At 61.2% G+C, this 21456-nt stretch overlaps 1 protein-coding gene across 3 annotated transcripts in view; it reads left to right on the top strand.

Moving 5' to 3' along the window:
* The window catches only part of SBF1 (SET binding factor 1), a 61287-nt gene extending 47379 nt beyond the window's left edge, over positions 1–13908 (top strand). Inside the window, exons 20-42 of one of the 3 annotated variants that reach the window (XM_063153587.1) lie at positions 116–288; positions 932–1005; positions 1090–1285; positions 1860–1987; positions 2240–2415; positions 3573–3712; positions 4016–4223; positions 5130–5326; positions 5857–5994; positions 7030–7125; positions 7444–7521; positions 8060–8244; positions 8731–8907; positions 9365–9466; positions 9540–9725; positions 9948–10074; positions 10151–10281; positions 10780–11013; positions 11120–11230; positions 11485–11696; positions 11824–11911; positions 12018–12149; positions 12261–13908. In XM_063153587.1, coding sequence (XP_063009657.1) covers positions 116–288; positions 932–1005; positions 1090–1285; positions 1860–1987; positions 2240–2415; positions 3573–3712; positions 4016–4223; positions 5130–5326; positions 5857–5994; positions 7030–7125; positions 7444–7521; positions 8060–8244; positions 8731–8907; positions 9365–9466; positions 9540–9725; positions 9948–10074; positions 10151–10281; positions 10780–11013; positions 11120–11230; positions 11485–11696; positions 11824–11911; positions 12018–12149; positions 12261–12359 — 3388 coding nt within the window. In that variant the 3' untranslated portion in view covers positions 12360–13908. The remainder of the gene's footprint in view (positions 1–115; positions 289–931; positions 1006–1089; positions 1286–1859; positions 1988–2239; positions 2416–3572; positions 3713–4015; positions 4224–5129; positions 5327–5856; positions 5995–7029; positions 7126–7443; positions 7522–8059; positions 8245–8730; positions 8908–9364; positions 9467–9539; positions 9726–9947; positions 10075–10150; positions 10282–10779; positions 11014–11119; positions 11231–11484; positions 11697–11823; positions 11912–12017; positions 12150–12260) is intronic. The other 2 variants (XM_063153588.1, XM_063153589.1) reach the window with 2 other exon arrangements.
* The last annotated feature ends 7548 nt before the right edge of the window (positions 13909–21456 follow it).

Genomic DNA, 21456 nt, shown 5'->3' with positions numbered 1-21456 from the left:
GAGTGGGAGCTCTCCTGGGACCATATGAGGAGTGGGAGCTCTCCTGGGTCCGTGCAGGGAGTGGTCCCTGGCCGGGGCTGTCCCGGGCTGACCCTTCCCCGTTTCCCTTGGGAAGCATCGCGGGCAGTGTGGCCGAGAGCTACGACACCGAGAGCGGCTTCGAGGACGCCGAGAGCTCAGACGTGGCCAACTCCGTGGTGAGGTTCATCAACCGCTTCGTGGACAAGGTGTGCACCGAGAGCGGTGTCACCAACGAGCACCTCAAGGGGCTGCACGTCATGATCCCGGGTGAGGACACCGGGCTGGCCACGGGGATCCTGCAGGAACAGCGGGAGAGGGCAGGGTGGGGTTTGGGAAGGGCAGGATGAGATTTGGGCAGGCAGGATTTGGGAAAGGCAGGGTGGGGTTTGAGCGGGGCAGGGCAGGATTTGGATAGGGTAGGTAGGATTAGGGCAGGGTGGGATTCAGGTAAGCGAGGGCAGGATTTGGGTAAAATAGGATGGGATTTGGGTAGGGACAGGATGGGATTTGGGCAGGGCCGGTAGGATTTGGGCAAGGACAGGGTGGAATTCCAGCAGGGTAGGTGGGATTCAGGCAGGACAGGATGGGATTCAAGCAGGACAGGATGGGATTTTGACAGGGACACAGGGAGGGATTTGGGCAGGACAGGTGGGATTCAGGCAGGACAGGGTGGGATTCAGGCAGGGTAGGTGGGATTTGGGCAGGGACACAGGGTGGGATTCAGGCAGGGACACAGGGTGGGATTCGGGCAGGGACGGGATGGGATTCAGGCAGGGACAGGATGGGATTCGGGCAGGGACAGGGTGGACTTCGGGCAGGGACAGGGTGGGATTTGGGCAGGGACAGGGTGAGATTTGGGCAGGGACAGGGTGGGATTTGGGCAGGGCAGGACTCACCCCCTGTCCCACAGACATTGTGCAGATGCACATCGAGACCCTGGACGCCGTGCACAGGGAGAGCAAGAGGCTTCCCCCCATCCAGAAGGTAGGGATGCCCTGCTGGGCTGGGAGCAGAGCTGGGGGGCTGTGAGACCCTTCCACGGGCCTGAGCCCCCCGTTGTTCCCCCAGCCAAAGCTGCTGCGGCCCAACCTGCTGCTGGGGGAGGAGTGTGTGATGGAGGGGCTCCGCGTGTACCTGATGCCGGACGGGCGCGAGGAGGGGGCCGGGGGCAGCATCGGGGGGCCCCCCCTGCTCCCTGCAGAGGGAGCCGTGTTCCTCACCACCTACAGGATCATCTTCAAGGGAACCCCCACCGACCCCCTGGGTGAGGGGCTGCAGCCTCGGGAGAGGGGAAGGGTCTCTGGGGGCAGGGGAGAGGGTTGGGATCCCTGGGGATCAGAGGGATGGTTGGGGAGGAGGGAGCTGGTCAGTGATCCCTGCAGGTCAAGGGGTTGGTTGGTCAGGGGTCCCTGGGGAGCAGGGGGGAGGGTTGGGATCCCTGGGGATCAGAGGGATGGTTGGGGATGCTCAAGGAGCCAGGGGCTGGTCAGTGATCCCTGCAGGTCAAGGGCTTGGTTGTCAGGGGTCCCTGGGGAGCAGGGAGGAGGGTTGGGGATCCCTGGGGAGCAGGGTTGGTGATCCCCGGGAATCAGGGTTGGTGATCCCCGAGGAGCAGGGGTTGGTTGGTCAGTGATCCCTGGGGAGCAGGGTTGGGGATCCCTGGGGAGCAGGGGGCTGGTCAGTGGTCCCTGGGGAGCAGGGGTTGGTTGTTTCTGGCTGCTGTGTCCCACAGACCCATGTCTGTGGTGGGACAGACACCAGGAGTGGCCTGGGGTGGCGTGGCCCTGCCTGGGGCCGGGGCAGGGGTGGAACTGACCCCATTCCTGTCCTATATCCAGTGGGGGAGCAGGTGGTGATCCGGTCCTTCCCCATCGCCTCGCTGACCAAAGAGAAGAAGATCAGTATCCAGGCCCAGGCGGATCAGTTCATCCAGGAGGGATTGCAGCTGCGCTCCTGCACATTCCAGGTGGGACCCCGTGCTGGGAGAGGGCTCAGGGACACCCAGGAGCAGGAGTGGGGACTCCAGCAGGAAAGGGAATGGGACAGGGGAAAGGGAATGGGGCAGGGGAAAGAGAATGGGAATCCCGGGAGAGGCAAGGCAGCCTCAGTCCAGCCTGTGCCCATGGTGCTCCTGGGTGGATCCAAGCCCTGCCCTGATCCATGGGAAGGGCTGTCCCCGGCCTGACCCCCCTGTCACCCCTCACCTGTGCCTCCCCAGCTGCTGAAGATCGCCTTTGACGAGGAGGTGGCCTCGGACAGCGCCGAGATCTTCCGGAAACACCTGCACAAGCTACGCTACCCCCAGCACGTGCGCGGCACCTTCGCCTTCACCGTGGGCCAGTCCCCCAAGCAGGCCATGCAGCCCAAGGCCAAGGAGAAGAACCCCTCACTCAGGTACCTGTGCCAGGAGAGGGGATCACACCTGGGTGTGCCTCATCCTCTGGGACTCCCCCTCCTGTCCCTGCTGCGGCAGAGCCACCAGGGAGGGGACACGGGGAGCTGCACCCTTCTTGCTCAGACCCATCCTGGTGCAGGGTTTGTGTCACTGGAGATCAGAGAATCCTTAGGCTTGGAAAAGCCCTGTGGGACAATGACTGCAGCCATTCCCATTCCCAGCACTGCCCATGTCCCCAGGTGCCACATCCACATAGCTCTTTAACCCCTCCAGGGATGGGGACCCCACTCCTGTGCCCACAGCCCTTCCCAGGAGGAATTTCCCCAAAATCCCCCAAGGTTCCCCTGGCCCAGCCTGAGGCCGTTCCCTCTGCTCCTGTCCCTGGTCCCTGGAGCACAGCCCGACCCCCCCAGCTGTCCCCTCCTGGCAGGGAGCTGTGGAGCCCAAAGAGCTGCAGGTGTCCCCTGTCCTGCAGTGTCCCCAGCCCCACACAGTCACACTGGGAAGGACAGGTCACACTGGGAGTTTGTTGCAGTGGCATCCCCTGCCTGAGGAGGTGTCCCACAGGAGGGGTTCCAGTGGCCTGGGTGGCCCAAGGACACAGTGCTGCAGTGCTGGGTGATCTGGGGACATGGCCCTGCAGCGCTGGGTGACTCAGGCACATTGTCCTGCAGTGCTGGGTGACTTGGGGACGTGGTCCTGCAGCACTGGCTGCAGCCCTGAGCCCAGGCTTGGCTGGCAATGGCCCTGCCATGGATCCCCTCGTACCTGTGGTGGATCCCCAGGTCCCTGCTATGGATTCCATGATACCAGTAGATCCTCGTGTCCCTGTGCTGGATCCCCTTGTCCCTGTGCTGGATCCCTGTCCCTTGCTGTGATTTGGAGCCCTCCTCCCCTGGGCTGAGCCAGAGCTCAACCTGAGGCTGGGTTGAGCCAGCTCAACCTGGCTCAACTCTGATCCAGAGCCTGGGGCACAGCCCCATCCCACCTCCCCACCTCCCCAAATCCCTTGGGAATGGCAGGAGCTGTGGCTCCTGCAGGGCCAAGGTGCTGGCAGGTGACACATCCGTTCCCTCCCGTGTGACAGTGACTGTCCAGGCTGAGGGCTGCTCCTGGCTCTGGCTGCCTGGGTGACAGTGCCGTCCCTCTGTCCCAGGACGCTGTCCAAGAACCTGGTGAAGAACGCCAAGAGGACGATCGGCCGGCAGTACGTGACCCGCAAGAAGTACACACCTCCAGCCTGGGAGCAGCGGGGCAGCCAGCACTTCCCCGAGGACAACGAGGACGAGATCTCAGGTTGGGAATGTCCCTGGGGAGGCAGGGAGCAGTGGCACCTGGGAGAAGTCCTGGTGTCTCTGTGGTGGGAGCAGGGTGGGAGCATCTCCTGGTTCCCAGTGCTGTCCCAGCCCTTGGCTGCTGGTGGTGGCCAGGCAGAGAGCCCAGTATGGAGAGAGGTTTTGGGCTGGCTGGAGAATCTCCTGGGGCTGATGGGTGACAGCAGCAGGGTGAGACATTGCTCCAAGCCATCCATCTCCTCCTGCTGCTCTGGGACACCGTGTGTGTGCACCGAGGTGTCCCAGCCCCGCCGTGTCCCCGCAGTGTCCGAGGAGCTGGACAGGAGCACCCTGACGCCCAGCAGCACCATGAGGCCGTCGGAGAAGATGACCATGACGCACGTGGTGGAGCGCGCCTGCTGCCGGGACTACCAGCGCCTGGGGCTGGGCACGCTGAGCAGCAGCCTGACCCGCTCCAAGAACGAGCCCTTCCGCATCTCCACCGTCAACCGCATGTACGCCATCTGCCGCAGGTGAGCCCGCCCGGGGCACGGATCCCTGCCCATCCCAGCTGATCCCTTCTGGTGTCACCGGGACACCCAGAGCCACTGCGGTCAATAAAACTGGTGCCAGCATGGCTTTGTCCTTGGCCAACCCAATCCCAGCCTGCAGCGCCCCACAACTTTCTCACTTATTTTCAGCCAACGTTCATTGGTTCTAAGTTGCCCAATGCTCGTCATTAATCACTGTTCTGCCCTCTATTGATTATTGATTTCTCGCTTCTCATGGTTAGTGTGAATTTTTCAGTGTTTTTGTAATGTTTTTCCCACATGGGGAGTTTCCAGCACTGAGACTGAAGTGTCTTTGTTAGTGTTTTCTTTGTCTTCATTTACTCCATGTGTCCTTGGATGACCATAAATCCTAGTCATTCTGATGTATCTTCGGATGACCATGAGTCCTGGTCACTCCATTGTGTCTTGGATGACCATGAGTCCTGGTCACTCCATTGTGTCCTTGGATGGCCATAAATCCTGGTCACCCCATTGTGTCCTTGCATGACCATGAGTCCTGGTCACTCTAATGTGTCCTTGGAGGGCCATGAGTCCTGATCCCTCCATCATGTCCTTGGATGACTATGAATCCTGGTCACTCCATCGTGTTCTTGGATGACCATGACTCCTGGTCACCCCCTTGTGTCCTTGGAGGGCCATGAATTCTAGCTCCCCGGTGTCCAGCCTTTAACTCCTTGAGGCTTTGTTGAGTGCAGCTTGTCAGGGTCGGTTTTACCCAACTCAGAGCTGTGATTTAATGATCCGAGGAGCAATCAGGAGTGTGGGGAAGGGTGATCAGTGCTGGCTCCAAGTGGAGCTCAGGATTAATGAAAGCACTAACGAAGCCAGCTCAGGAGAGCCGTGCCATCCCGGGCTTTGTGTCCGCAGCTACCCCGGGCTGCTGATCGTGCCGCAGAGCATCCAGGACAACACCATCCAGCGGATCTCGCGCTGCTACCGCCAGAGCCGCTTCCCCGTGGTGTGCTGGAGGAACTCCCGCACCAAGGCCGTGCTCCTGCGCTCCGGGGGCCTCCACGGCAAGGGCGTCGTCGGCCTCTTCAAGTCCCAGAATGCCCCGACCCCAGGTGACCCTCCCAGCCTGGCTGGAGCGGGGGGCTGGGGCTGTGGGATCGCCCCTGGCTCTGGGCTGTGACACTCAGGGGTCCTCTGGGTCGGGGTGGTGACACCCAGGGGTCCTCTGGCAATGGGCAATGACACTCAGGGGTCTGGGTGGTGACACTCAGGGATCCCCTGCCTCACAGCGGTGATGCTTTGGTGTCTCTGGCTCTGGGGTGACATTGAATTGTCCCCATGGCTCTGGGGTGGTGACACTCAGGGGTCTTCCTGGCTTGAGGCAGGGATACCTGGCGGTCTGCAGGATCCGGGTGGTGACACTTTGGGGCTCTAGCTCCGTGTGGTGTGTTTGGGAGTCCCCTGGCTCTGGGAGGTGGCACTCAGGTGTCTCCCTAGCTTGGTGCAGATACCTGGGGGTGTCCCCAGCTCCAGGCGGTGACACTCGGGGGTCTCCCAGCTCTGGGTGGTTGCCCTCGGAGGTCTCCTGGTTCTGGGTAGTGACAGTCTGAGGGTATCCAGATGACGCTGGTGTCCCCTGCAGGCCCCTCGCAGGCAGACTCCACGAGCCTGGAGCAGGAGAAGTACCTGCAGGCTGTCATCAATTCCATGCCCCACTACTCGGACGCCAGCGGGCGCAACACCCTCAGCGGCTTCACCTCGGCTCACATGAGCAGTGCAGGTGAGGGGGGCACAGGGGAGGGGGACGGGGGGCTCCTGCCAGCCCTGGCTCCTGCTCTGCATCCCAAGGGAGCTGCTCTCTGGGCTCCCATGTCCCAGGAGGCAGCGCTGCCTCTCCAGAGCTCCCGGCTCCAGCTGGGTCTCCCTGGCTGCGGGTGGGGATGGGCTTTGGGACATCTGGTGTCCCTGGAGCACTGGGGGCCCTGGGGGTTTTGGGAATCCCAGTGTCCCTGGAGCACTGGGAGCGCTGGGAGCCAAAGCCTGTGCTGGGATCTGGGCCCTTTGCGGGGGCCAGTGGGGACAGACCCCTCCCACCAGGATCTCAGCACTGCGTGTCCCCCATGCGTGGTGCTGGGGTCGGTCTGGGAACCCCTGGTAAGTCCGTGCCCAGCTGTCCCTTCCCAGCCAGACCTTCCCAACTGTCCTGTCCCAACTGTCCCATCCCAGCTGTCCCTTCCAAGCTGGCCCTTCCTGCAGGACACAGTTCCATCCTGTCCTGCCACAACGGTGCCATCCATGCTGTCCCAGTGCCATCTGTCCTGTCCTGGTGCCATCCATCCTGTCCCAGTGCCATCCATGCTGTCCCGTCATCCCACCCATCATCACTGTGGACACATCAGGGGCTGGGGGCTCTGGGGAGCCCAGGGGGGCTCCCTGATCCTGAAGAGAAGAGAGAACTTCCCAACAGCCCCTCCGAGGCCTTTCCCCAGTGCAGGGGGACGTGTCCAGAGCGTGGCCGGAGCAGGGGGCTCAGCCTGGCTCTGAGGGTGGCATGGGTGACCTGGCAGGGCTGGCACAGGGTGACCCCACCCTGTGGGTGGGCTGGGGGCCGAGTCCCCTCCTCCAGGGCTGCCCCGGGCACTGGTTTTCCGTGGCTCCAGCTGGATGGTGCTTCCCCTGCTGGCTCTGCATCCCGGGGCTCCGCTTGCTGCTGCTTCCTGCCTGCCCTGCCTGGCTCCAGCAGGGCCCCGGGAGCTGGGCAGGGCCCCGGGAGCTGGGCAGGGCCTCGGGAGCTGACCTTCTCTTGGTGCTGCAGATTTCTCCGACAAGAGGCAGCAGCCTAAGCTGGGATCGCTCATGAAGCAGGTGATGGGAGGGAAGGACGAAGGGCCTGGGACTTTGAGCCGCGGAGGTGAGGACGGGACGGGGGCGCTGCCTGGGGGCCTCACTGAGACCCCCAGCCCCGGGCAGCTCTCGTAGAGTAGATGCTTCTCTGGGGGGAGCAGGTGATCCCCAGGGGAGAGCAGGTGATTCCTTGGGGAGAGCAGGTGATAATTCCTGGGCAAGAGCAGGTGATCCCCTGGGAAGAGCAGGTGATTCCTTGGGAAGAGCCGCAGCCACAGGGAGGGAGGGAGGGCTCTCCCACAGCCCCGGTGCCATCACCTCCATCCCATTCCCTGTCCGTGGCTCCGTGTCCCTTGCTGAGGTCCCTTTCGTCCTGTGCCCCCAGGGCTGGGTCACAGAGCCAGGGTGATCACCCTGTCCTCCCCCAAGTGCGCGTCGCCGAAGGGCCGCGAGACGCCCCGAGGTACGGACGCGCCCGAGCCGGCGGGGTGTGACTGACCACTGTGACTGACCCCCCACTCACCCACCCACTCACTCACTCCCTGCCCCTCACACTAATGCCCAGTAACCCCAGTAACCCCCCGAGCCCCCCTGCTCCAGGTGTGCCACGGGCACGGTAAGTACCGGGCAGCCTCGCCAGGTTTGCTTTGGGCTCCCGGGCTCTGCGGTGCGGGGCGGTGGTGCCAGGGCAGGGTGCAGCTGGTGGCAGGGCTGTGGCGCAGCGGGCAGGGCTGTGGTGCAGGTGGCAGGTCCCGGTGACGCTGGGGTGGGGTGTGACAGTGCCAGTGACCAGACACGGAGCCAACGGGGCCGGAATCCAGCGGGCAGGAATTCCTACAGCACCCAGAGGGAGAAGGAGCCAAAGCAAACCTGGTGCCCAGCACCTCCCTGGCATGTGCCCCCCGGGCCGGGCTGCGGGGACAGCTCGGCCCCCGGCCGGGGACGTGGGGCTGCGCAGCCCCCGAGCCCCGGCCCCGCCCTGACCCGGCCCGGTCCCGCAGGGAAGTGGGGCAGCATCCGGGCCAGCGGCCGCATGAGCAGCTACGCCCTGAACGTGGAGATCGGGTCCCGCCTGGCCGGCAAGGACCTGCTGGGGACACAGCACAACGGGACCCCCGCCGAGCCCTCCTTCCTGCGGCAGCACCGCGCCTCGCTCTACATCATCGGCGACAAGTCCCAGCTGAAGGTGACACGCCCTGCACTGCCACCGCAGGGAGGGACGGAGCTGGGAATGGCCTGGAGCCCCAGCAGGGCTGAGGGAGCTGGGCAGGGGCTGAGCCTGGAGCAAAGGAGGCTCAGGGGCCCTTGTGGCTCTTCACAAGTCCCTGCCAGGAGGGCACAGCTGGGGGAACAGGGACAGGAGCAGAGGGAGCGGCCTCAGGCTGGGCCAGGGGAGGTGAGGTTGGACAGCAGCAGGAATTTCCCAATGGAAAGGGGTCAGGCCCTGGCACAGCTGCCCAGGGAGCTTTGGAGTGCCCATCCCTGCAGGGATTTCAAGGATGTGTGGATGTGGCACTTGGGGCCAGGGTCAGTGGTGGCCTTGGCAGTGCTGGGGAACAGTTGGGCTCCACGGTCTCCGAGGGCCTTTCCAATCCAGAGAATTCCCTGATCCCGAGGGTGGCAGTGGCTCAGGGCAGCCCAGGGCAGCCCAGGCCATGCTGTCCCCCTGCAGGGTGTGAAGCCAGACCCGCTGCAGCACTGGGAGGTGGTGCCCATCGAGGTGTTCGACGTGCGCCAGGTCAAGGCCAGCTTCAAGAAGCTGATGAAGGCCTGCGTGCCCGGCTGCCCCTCCAGCGACCCCAGCGTGGCCTACCTGCGCTCCCTGGAGGACTCGGAGTGGCTGTCCCAGGTCAGTCACACCCACAGGCAGGGCCCTCCCCTCCCCTGGGGGCTCTGAGCAGGATGGGCTCCAGTGCCCTGTGCAGAGCAGCGCTGGGACATGCATGGGGGTGTGAGGGACAGGGGTGGTACAATCCAGAGCTCAGCTCTGTAGTGCTGGGCAGATCTGCCAGCCAGGAATGCCAGGCAGGACCTGCAGGGTGCTCCAGAGGGGCTGGGACAGGGCAGTGCCAGGATGAGCCAGGGCAGCAGCCCAGGGGGCTGGTTCAGTGTGGAGCCATGGGAAGAGTCCCACTCTGGAGGGGCTGAGGGTCCCCTGTCCCTGCTGCTGCTGTCGTGTCCGAGCCCCTCTGGCGGTGGCCCCTGTGCCCCCCGGGCGTGGCCTCACTCTGGAGAAGGGGACGCTGCCCCCACACCCAGCCCAGGAGCTCCCTGTGCCCTTCTCACTCCTGGGCCTGCCCTGGCAGATCCACAAGATCCTGCAGATCTCGGTGCTGGTGGTGGAGCTGCTGGACACGGGCTCGTCCGTGCTGGTCAGTCTGGAGGACGGCTGGGACATCACCACGCAGGTGAGGGCGCGGCGCTGGCCGGGCTGGCCCCGTGGCTGTCCCCCACAGCCCCTGGAGCTCCCTGTCCCCGCAGGTGGTGTCCCTGGTGCAGCTCCTGTCCGACCCCTACTACCGGACGCTGGAGGGCTTCCGGCTGCTGGTGGAGAAGGAGTGGCTGTCCTTCGGCCACCGCTTCAGCCACCGCGGCGCCCAGACCCTGGCGGGCCAGAGCAGCGGCTTCGCCCCCATCTTCCTGCAGTTCCTGGACTGTGTGCACCAGGTGAGCCCTGGCACCTGGGCCACGGGACCCCCGAGTGACTGGGGGGGACCCCTGAGTGCCCACAGGTCTACGAGTGTCCAGTGGGAACCCCAGCACCCCGAGGGACCCCTCAGTGCCTACTGGAACCCCCGAGTGTCCCCTGGGGCAGGCGGGAGGGCCCTGCCCAGCCTAGCCCAGCCCAGCCCGTGTGCCTGATCCCGGCCATCCCGGGCTCTCCCACAGATCCACCTGCAGTTCCCCATGGAGTTTGAGTTCAGCCAGTACTACCTGAAGTTCCTCAGCTACCACTACATTTCCAACCGCTTCCGGACATTCCTGCTGGACTCGGACTACGAGCGCATCGAGCTGGGTGAGCGCAGCGTGCGGGGCCAGAGATGGCACCTGCCCCTGCCCCCGTCACACCCACTGTCCCCTCTGTCCCCCAGGGCTCCTGTACGAGGAGAAGGGCGAGCGGAAGGGCCAGCAGGTCTCCAAATCCATCTGGGATTACATCGACCGCCTCAACAAGAAAGCTCCCATCTTCTTCAACTACCTGTATGCACCTGAGGACGGCGAGGTGAGAGCTGGGGGCACCCCAGGATCCTCCCTGCAGGAGCAGCTGGAGCTGGGATTTGTCCCCTGGGAAGGGACCCCAGAGCCCCTCCTGTGCCACCCCTGCCAAGGCAGGGACACCTCCCACTGTCCCAGGCTGCTCCAGCCCCAGTGTCCAGCCTGGCCTTGGGCACTGCCAGGGATCAGGGGCAGCCCCAGCTGCTCTGGCAATGCCAGCCCAGGCAGGAATTCCTCATTGCCAAGATGCCACCCATGGCTGCCCTCTGGCAGTGGGAGCCATTCCCTGTGTGCTGTCCCTGCAGGCCTTGTCCCCAGTCCCTCTGCAGCTCTGCTGGAGCCCCTGCAGGCCCTGCCAGGGGCTCTGAGCTCTCCCTGGAGCCTTCTCCTCTCCATGCTGGACACTCTCAGCTCTCCATGTGGACACACCATCTCCTTGTTCTGGCCGGGAATGTCCAGCCTGGCCCTGCTGCCCTTCATGAGCCTTCCCCCACCCCTCCCGCAGGTGCTGAGGCCGTACAGCAACATCTCCAACCTGAAGGTGTGGGATTATTACACGGAGGAGACGCTGTCCGAGGGCCCCCCGTACGACTGGGAGCTGGCGCAGGGGCAGCCGGAGCCGGCGGAGGAGCCGGATCGCCAGGACACAGCGGCCCCGCAGAGCAAGCGCCGCATCATCTGGCCCTGCTACGACAACCGCAGCCGCGTGGAGCCCGACGCCATCTCCAAACTGCTCGAGGTGGGCATCCTGCCCGGGGGATGGCACCCGGCAGAGCCCTGGCACAGGGACAGCGGCCCCAGGGGGTTTGTAGCCTCCGGGGCTGATGCTGGAATTCCCCCCACAGGAGTTGCAAAACCTGGAGATGGAGCTGGGGCAGGTCCCGGAGCGCTGGAAGGACACGTGGGACAAGGTGAAAGCGTCCCAGCGCACGGAGGGGCGGCAGGAGGGCAACAGGGTAGGTGACAGGGTGTGACAGGGCTGTGCTAGGCACTGTCACAGGATGTGACAGTGTGTGACAGGGTGTGGATGTTGCTGTGGCAAGGGCTGTGATGGGGTAGCAGTGACTGTGACAGAGGTGTGACAGAGCGTGGCAGGCTGTGCTGCTTCTGGGTACTGCTGCTGCTGGTTCTGGTGGTTGTGGTGATGCTGCTGCTGCTGCTGATGCTGGAGCTCAGCCCCGGTCCCCCTCATGCTGTCCCTGTCCCGCAGACCCCCAGCTCCCTGCTGATGTCATCGGGGCTGTCCCACCACCGGCGCTCGCTGGGCGTGTACCTGCAGGAGAGCGGGGTGGGCTCCACGCTCAACCTCAGCCTGGACAGCGACACCAGCAGCACCTCCACCCCGTCCAGCGGGAAGCCGGGCGGCCGCCGCAGCACCTCCACCCTCTACAGCCAGTTCCAGATGTCCGAGAGCGAGAACAGGCAGGCGGGGCTGGGGATGGGCTGGCAATGGTGGCAGCAGGAGGGGGATCCCTCCCAGGGGGCAGGATGTGGGTCCTGGTGGGTTTCCATCCCTGACCCCGCTGTTCCACCCCTTCCTGCCCTGCAGATCCTACGAGGGGTCTCTGTACAAGAAAGGCGCCTTCATGAAACCCTGGAAGTCTCGGTGGTTTGTGCTGGATAAAACCAAACATCAGGTACCGGGTGGGGCCCGGGGTCTGTCCTGTCCCTCTGTCCCATCCCATCCCATCCCATCCCTTCCGTGCCCTGCCCTGCCCTGCCCTGAGCACGGCTCTCCCACAGCTGCGGTACTACGACAGCCGGATGGACACAGAGTGCAAAGGTGTCATTGACCTGGCCGAGGTGGAGTCCATCACGCCGGGGACCCCCACCATGGGGGCCCCTAAGACGGTGGATGAGAAAGCTTTCTTCGACGTGAGTGTCCCCAGGGGCTGGCACTGGGCAGCTCCTGTCGCTCCGGGCGGCGGCCGCGGCCCCGGAGCTGTCCTGGGTACTGCCCTCAGCCCCTCCTCTCTCTGCCCGCAGCTGAAGACGACGAAACGAGTTTACAATTTCTGCGCCCAGGACGTGCAGCTGGCCCAGCAGTGGATCGACCGCATCCAGAGCTGCCTGTCGGACGCGTGAGCCCGGCTCAGCGGAGCCGCAATTCCAGGCACGGCTGCCGGGCCCGCAGCGGGAGCAGAGGCAGCGCCAGGCTCGAGGCGAGCCCGGGACTGAGGGAGAGGAGGAGCGGCCCTTCCTCCCAGCCACCGGGCGGGACGGGCGTGTCCGGGGAGGGGTGGCACAGGGAGGGATTCCTCGCGTTGAAGCGGGCGGGGGCCCGTCCCGCCCCCGGCCCCGTCTGAGCCGTGTCGTGACCCCGTGTCCTCCGTGTGCCCCAGCCCCGCTCCAGCTCCCTGGGCAGGGGATCCTGCACCCCACAGCCCCACCCCACACTGCGGGGGGAGGCAGAGCTGCCCCCTCATCCTGCCCCTCGTCCTGCCCCCCTGCATGTCTGCCAGAGCCCCCAGAACCTGCCCTGCCCCTCCCGGCCTGGGAGCGAGTCCTGGGCTCTGCTCCCATCCTGCTGGAGCCGGGACCTGCAGCTCAGGGGATGATGGCACAGGGCACAGAGCCCTGCAGCTCAGGGGATGATGGCACAGGGGACAGCACAGAGCCCCGGGACCATCCCGTGTCTGTCCCGCCCTGGAGCCGCTCCCAGCAGTGCACAGGAACGGGAGTGCTGGGAATGTTGGGAGGCTGCAGGTGCTGGCTCCGTGTCCCTGGGGGCGGACGTGGCTGTGGCCGCTCTGCTCCCAGCGGGCAGGAGGCTCCTCGGGCTGTGGCCAGGGGGTCCCTGTCCTGGCTGGGGCAGTCTCTACCTCCAGGCTGGCTGTCCCGGGGGGCACATTCCCTGCGGGAGGTGCCAAATGCTGCAGCCTCCTGGGTGCCCCTCTGTCCCCTCCCGGGGGGTGGGGACCAAACCAGCCCCGGGATGAGGGTCCCCTCTGGCTGAAGGCACACGGGGCTGGGGGCTGGGGCAGCAGCCCTGCCAGTGCCACCTGGTCCCTGCAGGGTCTCCTGTGCACAGGTCGCACACACCCCCCCCCCCCCAGGGCTCTCCTGCCTCCAAACCCCCCCCAGTTGCCCCCTTTGTGCTCTGCCTGTGCCCAGCCCGGGGGAGCAGCTCCTGTCCCGCTGTCCCTGTCCCAGCCCCGCTGTCCCTGTCCCCACTGTCCCCCCCGCTGCTGCCCCTCAGTGCTGGGGGTGGCTCTGGGTACCGAATGGGCTCCTGCAGCCCCCCTGCCCCCGCACTGGTGTGAACTGGGGGTTCGGCGTGGGGGGACCCCAGAGGGCACTGTGGGGTCACTGCGGCCCCACTGCTGCCCGGGACCCCCCGGCACCCCCAGGACTGACCCCCCAGCTCCGCCAGCCCCTCCACCCGTCTTGTTTTTAAAGTCCAGCGTTTTATTTCAGTGCAGAGCTCTTTGTACAGTCGCCCCGTTCCTCTGTACCATCCTGGCTGTGCAGGTGTAACACGGAGGTTTTGTAACTTACCTGAGCAGTTGTAGATTATTGAAGTTTCTGTACATTGTGTCAAACATGCAGAGTCCTTGTATTGTATTTGTGCCTAGAGGAAAAGGTTATTCTATAAAAAGAAAACTAACGGAATTTAATAAAAAAATTAATGAGAGACGCTCCTTTTGCCTTGCTGAGCACAGGGAAACAGGGCAGAGCCTGGGGCCAGCACAGGACAGGCTCAGCTCCTGTCACTGGGCAGAGCTCCTGGGGGATCCTGGCACTGGAACCTTTGCACCATGCTGGATCTGCTCTGTCCCACCCGCTCCTGCTGCCACCATTCCAACCCCACAGGAACAGAGGCAGCGGCCTCAGGCTGGGCCAGAGCAGCTCAGGGTGGAACCAGCAGGAATTTCCCCATGGAAAGGGGTCAGGCCTTGGCAGGGGCTGCCCAGGGGGGTTTGGGGTGCCCATCCCTGGAGGTGTCCCAGGAACTCCTGGAGGTGGCACTCGGGGCTCTGGGCTGGGGACAGGTGCAGGTCGGGCACAGCTGGGACTGGATGGGCTTTTCCAGCCTCGGGGATTCCATGATTCCACGAGGAGTCCAGCTCCACTCCTGGCCCCGACCATCCCAGAGCCCCTCGGGACCCTTGGCGTGTCCTGCAGGATGGAGGAACCCAGCACTGGCACATGAATTTTGAGCTTTTATTGATAGTTGGAATTTACAGCCTAAAACTGACAACATAGAGAGATGCAGACTTTTTTTCCTTTTTCTTATTTTCTTTTTTTTTTTTTTTTGTTTCTTTTTTTGGTCGCTTTTTTACAAAAAAAAAAAAAAAAAAAAGAAAAAAAAAAACAAACAAAAAAACCAAAAAAAACCAAAACAAACCAAAACCCAAAATAACCAAAAAAGCCACCAGCATCAGATTTACAATATAAAAGTTTTGACAGTAGAGAGACTAAAGTACATCTGGAATTACTCAGAAAAATAAACAGGGAAAAGGCAGTAATTTCAAATTTGTCCCTCATATTTACACATAATACACAGACATTGCTTACAAAGACCCGGATCCCAGTTTAAGGGCAGTTGGCATCGTGAGAAGGCTCCCCCGGCATCGCCCTCGTGCCCGCCCGGAGCGGATCCCGGGATCTCCCCGCGGCCCCTCCGTGGTTTTATTGCTTTGCGGGGCCGGTGGTTGTGGAGAAAGGCATCGAGTCCGCCCCGCCCGCTGCTCCCGCCGGGACACCCCATCCCTCCCTCGGGAACTCCCTCGGGAGCCGGGATGGCCCCGGTGCCAGCGCACATTTCAGGGAGACTCAGCTCGGGACACCACGGCAGGATCTGGGGAGAGCGGGAAGAGGAGGAGGAGCGGAGCGACGCTGAAATTCCGGGCTCGGCCTGGGGACCCCCCTGCAACCTTCCCAAATCCACGAATCCCCACCCCACGGCAGCAGCGCCTCCCCCTGCCCGGGCTGTTGGGGTTATGGGATCTCCTGTGCTCACGGAAGGCTCCAGCTCCCATCCCACAGCCTGGAATCAGCTCTGCCTCAGCCGGGACGTGGAGATGGCAGAGGTGCCATTCCCAAGGCCCTTTCCCAAAATGAGCCAAGGTTAGGAGCCAGGCACGGCCTGGGATGGGCACGGAGCCCCCGGGATGGGCACGGATCCCAGCCAGAATCCGCTCCCTCAGCAGAGGCCCTGCCAGCCCCAGGCACTGCTGTGGTCCCAGCACCTCCTGCTCTCCTGGAGATCCGGAATTATTCCCAACAAACAGCCTGGCTGGGGTCACTCTGAGATCAGCCTGGGGTTCTGGGGCCGGAGGTGGCACCGGGGTGTCCCGGGGCATGAATCCATGGTTTGTGCTAACAGTCACAGAGCCGAGTGTTCCCAGCAAGCCCCTGCAAGGGAAAGCCCTGGAAAAGCCCTGGAAAAGCCCTGGAAAAGCGGCTCCAGAGGCTCCAACTCAACTGCAAACATGGAATGCTCCGAGTGCGGATGGACGGAGGAGGCCGGGCGGGAAAGCGGAGCCAAGAGGGATCTGCTGGAGCCAATTCACCAGGGAAAACCACCAGGAACCCCTGGGGAAGGGGATGTGCCAGCTGGGACCCCAGGACTCAGGAGGGATAAAGGAAAGGTTTGGAAAATGTCACATCAAGGAGAATGCCTGGAAAACTCCACATTCCCACCCAAATTCCCCTCAACTGCCGCTGCAGCCGGGTCAGACATGGAAGGCAAAGACAGAAACAAGGAAAAGGGAAAATCCACGACCTCCGAGAGCACCAGGGACACCCTGGGACGGCTGCAGCCTGGAACAGCCTCTCCCACACGGAGAAAATGGAACAGGGATAAAATAAAGGGAAGGAGTCGCTCCATTCTCAGCCCTGGCACCCCTGGAATTCCCAGCCCTGCCCAGCACCTGGGACTGGGACTGGGATTGGATTGATTTGTACTGACGCCGGAGCCCATTGGGAAGGTGCAAATCTCCTGCTCCAGGAGATCCCAGCAAAGCCAAAAGCTCTGGGAAAAATGGGATTCGGGTGAGTTTAGAAATCTCTGCAATAAATTTTTATAAATATTCCCTATTTACAGCAAACACTGGGAATGGGAGCGTGGGGAGGGAAGGAGGAGCCAGGGGACACGCTCAGAGCAGCTCCTGCTGCCACCACTGGGATGCTCCTGCCTGTCCCCAGAGTCCCCTCTGCCCTCATTCCATGGATCCATCCCCTCTGGAATGTTCCTGCCTGTCCCCAAGGCTGGGGGAGAAACCAACCACCTCCTTCCCTGAAATCCCCAGGATTTCTATCCCAAGGTCTCTCCTCATCACTCTCATGGTCCAACCCTTGAGTCACAGCCTCAGCCAAATGGGAAACCACAGGAAAGGTTCTGGCTCCCTTGGGAATGGGGGTGGAGGGTCAGGTCCTGCTCCTAAATCAGCCATAAATCCATAAATCCATAAATCCAGGACGTCCGCCCCGCAGCGCCTCCTTTGATCCCCAACAGGGAAAGGGGGATCCCAGCCAGGGAGAGCCCAACCCAGCCCAGGGAATTCCCAGTTCCAGCCCCTCCCTCTGTGCCCAGCTCCAGGGTTAAGGCTGGATCCCAGCACCGGCCCCTCCACTCGGGAGGCTGGAGCACTCCCCGTGTTTGCCACTATTGGCTGCCAGGGGACACAAGGACGATTCTAAGAGGGAAAAGCTCACCAGGGAATTCTCTGGGACTGTCTGGCACAAAATCCCTTTCCATTCCACAAACCCCAGACCCAGCAGGGGAATGTTTATATTCCAAGGGGGGGAATATTTACAGGTCTGGGAAGTTTTCATTTAAATTCCATTAAATAATAAAATATTTGGGATTAAACACTAATTCCATTCCATCAGAAAATCAGGAATAATCCTTTCTTTCTGGTGCTCTTGGCCCAGTTTCTGTCCTACTCGGAGACAGCTCTGATGCCCAGGTTGGAGTCTGGGATCCCTCTGGAGCAGACTGGAAATGGACACAGAATTCCCATTGCCATTCCCTGCCCCACAGCCCCACTCCCATGGGATCTCCATGGTCCCCTGGGAAGGGATCAACTTCTCCCTGCACGGCCCCACAGGGAGCCCCGGGAGCTGAGCATTCCCAAAGGACCTTTTCCTTCTGCTCTCTGGAGTTCTGACAGGGCCCCGCTGCCAAACACCATCCGCACATCCCAAACCCAGGGGAAGTGCAGGGAAGGTTCCCGTGACCAAATCCCACCTGGCTCTGCCCGGAGCTCGTGGGGACAATGGGGGTGGAGGAACTGGGATACTGGGGTGGGTGAACTGGGATACTGGGGTGGGTGAACTGGGATACTGGGATAGGTGAACTGGGATACTGGGATGGGTGAACTGGGATACTGGGATAGGTGAACTGGGATACTGGGGTGGGTGAACTGGGATACTGGGGTGGATGAACTGGGATACTGGGATAGGTGAACTGGGATACTGGGATGGATGAACTGGGATACTGGGATGGGTGAACTGGGATACTGGGGTGAGTGAACTGGGATACAGGGATGGGTGAACTGGGATACTGGGATGGATGAACTGGGATACTGGGATAGGTGAACTGGGATACTGGGATAGGTGAACTGGGATACTGGAATGCACTGACTGGGATACTGGGATGGATGAACTGGGATACTGGGATAGGTGAACTGGGATGGATGAACTGGGACACTGGGATGCACTCATTGGGATACTGGGATGGGCTAACTGGGACACTGGGATGCACTGACTGGGATACTGGGACAGATGAGCTGGGATACTGGGATGCACTGACTGGGATACTGGGATGGATGAACTGGGATAGGTGAACTGGGATACTGGGATGCACTGACTGGGATACTGGGATGGGCTAACTGGGACACTGGGATGCACTGACTGGGATACTGGGACAGATGAATTGGGATACTGGCATGCACTGACTGGGATACTGGGATGGGTGAACTGGGATACTGGGATGCACCAACTGGGATAAGGAGCTGTGAGGTGTAGAAGGAAGAGCACAGAGAACAGAAATCCATTGTTGGAACTGGGATGGATTTAAGGCACTCGGAACAGTGGGAACTGGGAATGATTTTATCCATGGGCTGGAGCACAGGACATTCTGTTTCCTGTGATCTGGGATGGAACAGCACTGGATCCAAGCTGGAATGGGAAGAGGTGGCTCCTTCCAGACTAAATCCAAGGCTTTGGATTGCTTTGGAACCACAGTGTGGTCAGTGCTGTGCCCTGGAACAGCTCCCAGATCCAAGGGGCCTCAGAGCTGCAAGTGTCTGAGGGAGCTGAACCTTTTTTGGGAAAGCTGCAGCAGGTCGGGAGGGAGGGGAGGAGCAGGGATGGGAATTGCAGGGATGTGATGAATACACGGGAATTAACTGCAAATTAACAGGATCCGGGGAAAAAGGGAAGGGAAGGGAAGGGAAGGGAAGGGAAGGGAAGGGAAGGGAAGGGAAGGGAAGGGAAGGGAAGGGAAGGGAAGGGAAGGGAAGGGAAGGGAAGGGAAGGGAAGGGAAGGGAAGGGAAGGGAAGGGAAGGGAAGGGAAGGGAAGGGAAGGGAAGGGGATTTTCCCAAATTTTCCAGATTCTGCCATGGCCAATCAGACACAGATTGGAGTTCGCACATTCCTGGGACGACAGAGAGGAGCAGGGAAAGAGCTGAAGTGTCCATGCAAAGTCACTGCCAGGAGTGGGAACAGGGAGCTGAGGAGCAGGGAATGGCTGCAGGGAGCAGGGAATGATTGCAGGGAGCAGGGATTAACTGCAAGGATCAGGGAATGCACCAGGGCCAGGGAACAGCTGCAAGGACCATGAGACAGATGTGAGGATCAGGGAACTGCAAAGAACAAAGGATGACTCCAGGGAGCCAGGACTTCACAGGAGGTCATGGAAGGCACACAAGGACCACGGAACAAGGGAGCTGCAGGCCCAGCTCCGGGCTCTGGCGCGGAGCAGCCAGAATTCCCTGTCACAATCCCAGCACCCCAGGGGCCACCTGAGGTTCTCCAGCAGCAGCTGGGGAAAGAGGAGAGTGGGAGAAGCATTTCCATGGAGAGAAGAACGTTTGCTGTGCCTGTGGATCCTCGTGTTTGGATCCACGAGATCCAGCCAAGCCCCTTCACTGCAAAAGCACCAAACCCACCCCCCACAGGGGAATCCCTACAGCATTCCCAGAATTCCTACAGAGTTCTGCAAAACTACCTCTGAGCATCAAAATTACAGGAGAAAGGATTTATCCCTTGTTTCCATCTGTCCAAGGAATTGGAGGGAATCAAAAATAGAAGGGAAGGCTCTGCCCTCCAGAAAAGCCCCAAATTCAGGGAGAGAGGAAAATCTCTCTCTTCCCATCAGCATCAAATACAAAAATACAGTTTCCATGGGAATATCCCATTGCTGGGAGAGGTGAGGACCACCACGGAATACCAGGAATTCTGTACAAACCCAGGTGGGAGCTGGGACACCACAAAGCCCTTCCTGGATGAGGTAAGAGAGGTTCAGGTGAGCAAAGCCACCGGGGAGGAGCCAAATTGTTCCTTTTCCACTTGTCCCAAAGCTCAGCCCTAAATACACCTGGAAAACTCCTGGGTTTGCTGGAACTTCCCACCACAGAGGGAAAACCCAGGATCAAAATTCCCATTTCAGCCCAAGCCCAACAGCATTCCTGGTGAAGTCAGAAACGTTACCCAGGACGAAACCAACGGGAACTGATCCAACCCAATTCCAAAGGATCTCAGACTTCCACTGACGGAATGCTGGAGTTGGTCCAGTGCTTCAAGGGCACCACTCCTGCCACTGCCACATGTCATTAACTAACACAGGTAATTATTCACTAATTATTCATTAACACTGCCGAATCCCAGAGCCGATTCCGGACCGGGAACACCAAAATCCCAAATCCCAAATCCCGGCAGAGCAAAGGGGAAAATCCCAATAACGAGTCAAAGGGAGAACAGTCACAAGGAAATCCCTCCATCCCAGGTTTCCCTGGATGCACCACAGCAGCACAGCCCATTCCAAGGGGGCCGGGTGTGCCAGCCTGGGACACTCAGCAGCCTCCAGCCCTGCCCTGAGCACACGGCCAGGAGTCCAGGGTGGCACATCCCTGTGCCCCCAGAGGACAGCACAGGGAAACGGCACAGGACGGAGCCAGGGGAGCGGGAATGGGAAATGGCAGGAGGAGCTCCCAATCCCAACACGAGGAGGAGACCAGGAATTCTCTCAGGGCAGCACCGAGCCCAGTGAGACCCAGTTTAAACCAGTTCAGAGCCAGTCCACGAGTGACACGACAGCGGGAAGACAGGTACGGCTCGGATACACCCTGAACACACCCTGGGTGCACCCCAGTTACACCCAGGATACACCCTGGATACACCCTGAGCCCTTCACCAAGCCCTTCACCAATTCATCAATCCTGTTTTTTCCAATCAATTCTGTTTTTTCCAACAGATCAATTCCCAGCCCACCCACTGTGGGCAGAAAGGGCCCCTCAGGCTGAGGGGGATCCCCGAGGGGTTGGGATTTCAAGGCCTGGCACAGGGATGAGTCCAAGGATTGCCACTGATAAATCAGGATTTTAATGACAGCTCCCTGGCCAGTGTGGGAAAAATGACTCTGGGATGCCACTGGAGAACAAGAAAGTAATTTAAATGATATTTCCTTCAGATATGTTCTTTGGGAATGTCCCTGCACCTTCACTCCAAACCTTTCACTGGGAAGTCTGGGAACTGGGATGCCCAAGCCCTTTGGAACAGACACTGAGGGCAACACTGGGCTTTTGGGGTTCTTTTGGTCTTTTTTTTCCAATCTGTGCCCCCCAGGGTTTCCATTCCCTGCACACCTGCAGCTCTCCAAAGAGATGTTTTTGATGAAACCTCGGGGTGGAACCTTGGGATTCCATCCCAGGGACAGCCAAGCCTTGGGACACTTGGAGAAATTCCCTTGGGCTTTGCTGAGGACACAGGACCCCAACAAACACCCAGGATTTTGCCTGCCTCAGGAGGAGAGGGAATTCTGTTTTAGGGGAGTTTTTGGCTGTGGAATTGCTGAGAGAATGATGGGAATATTCCCTGCTGGTTGCCCTTGCAGGGTGCAGTGGGATCTCTGGCCTGGGACATGCAGGGAATTCTGGACACACCTCTGGACAATCCTGGATTGAGGGGGTACAGAACCCCCCAGCCTGTCCTGAGCCCCAGGAATGCTCAAT

The sequence above is a fragment of the Melospiza melodia genome, chromosome 4 (assembly GCF_035770615.1).
Source record: "Melospiza melodia melodia isolate bMelMel2 chromosome 4, bMelMel2.pri, whole genome shotgun sequence".
In the NCBI taxonomy this organism is placed as follows: domain Eukaryota; kingdom Metazoa; phylum Chordata; class Aves; order Passeriformes; family Passerellidae; genus Melospiza; species Melospiza melodia.
Note: the sequence above shows the minus strand (reverse complement) of the source record. Positions and strands in the feature narration are given on the sequence as shown.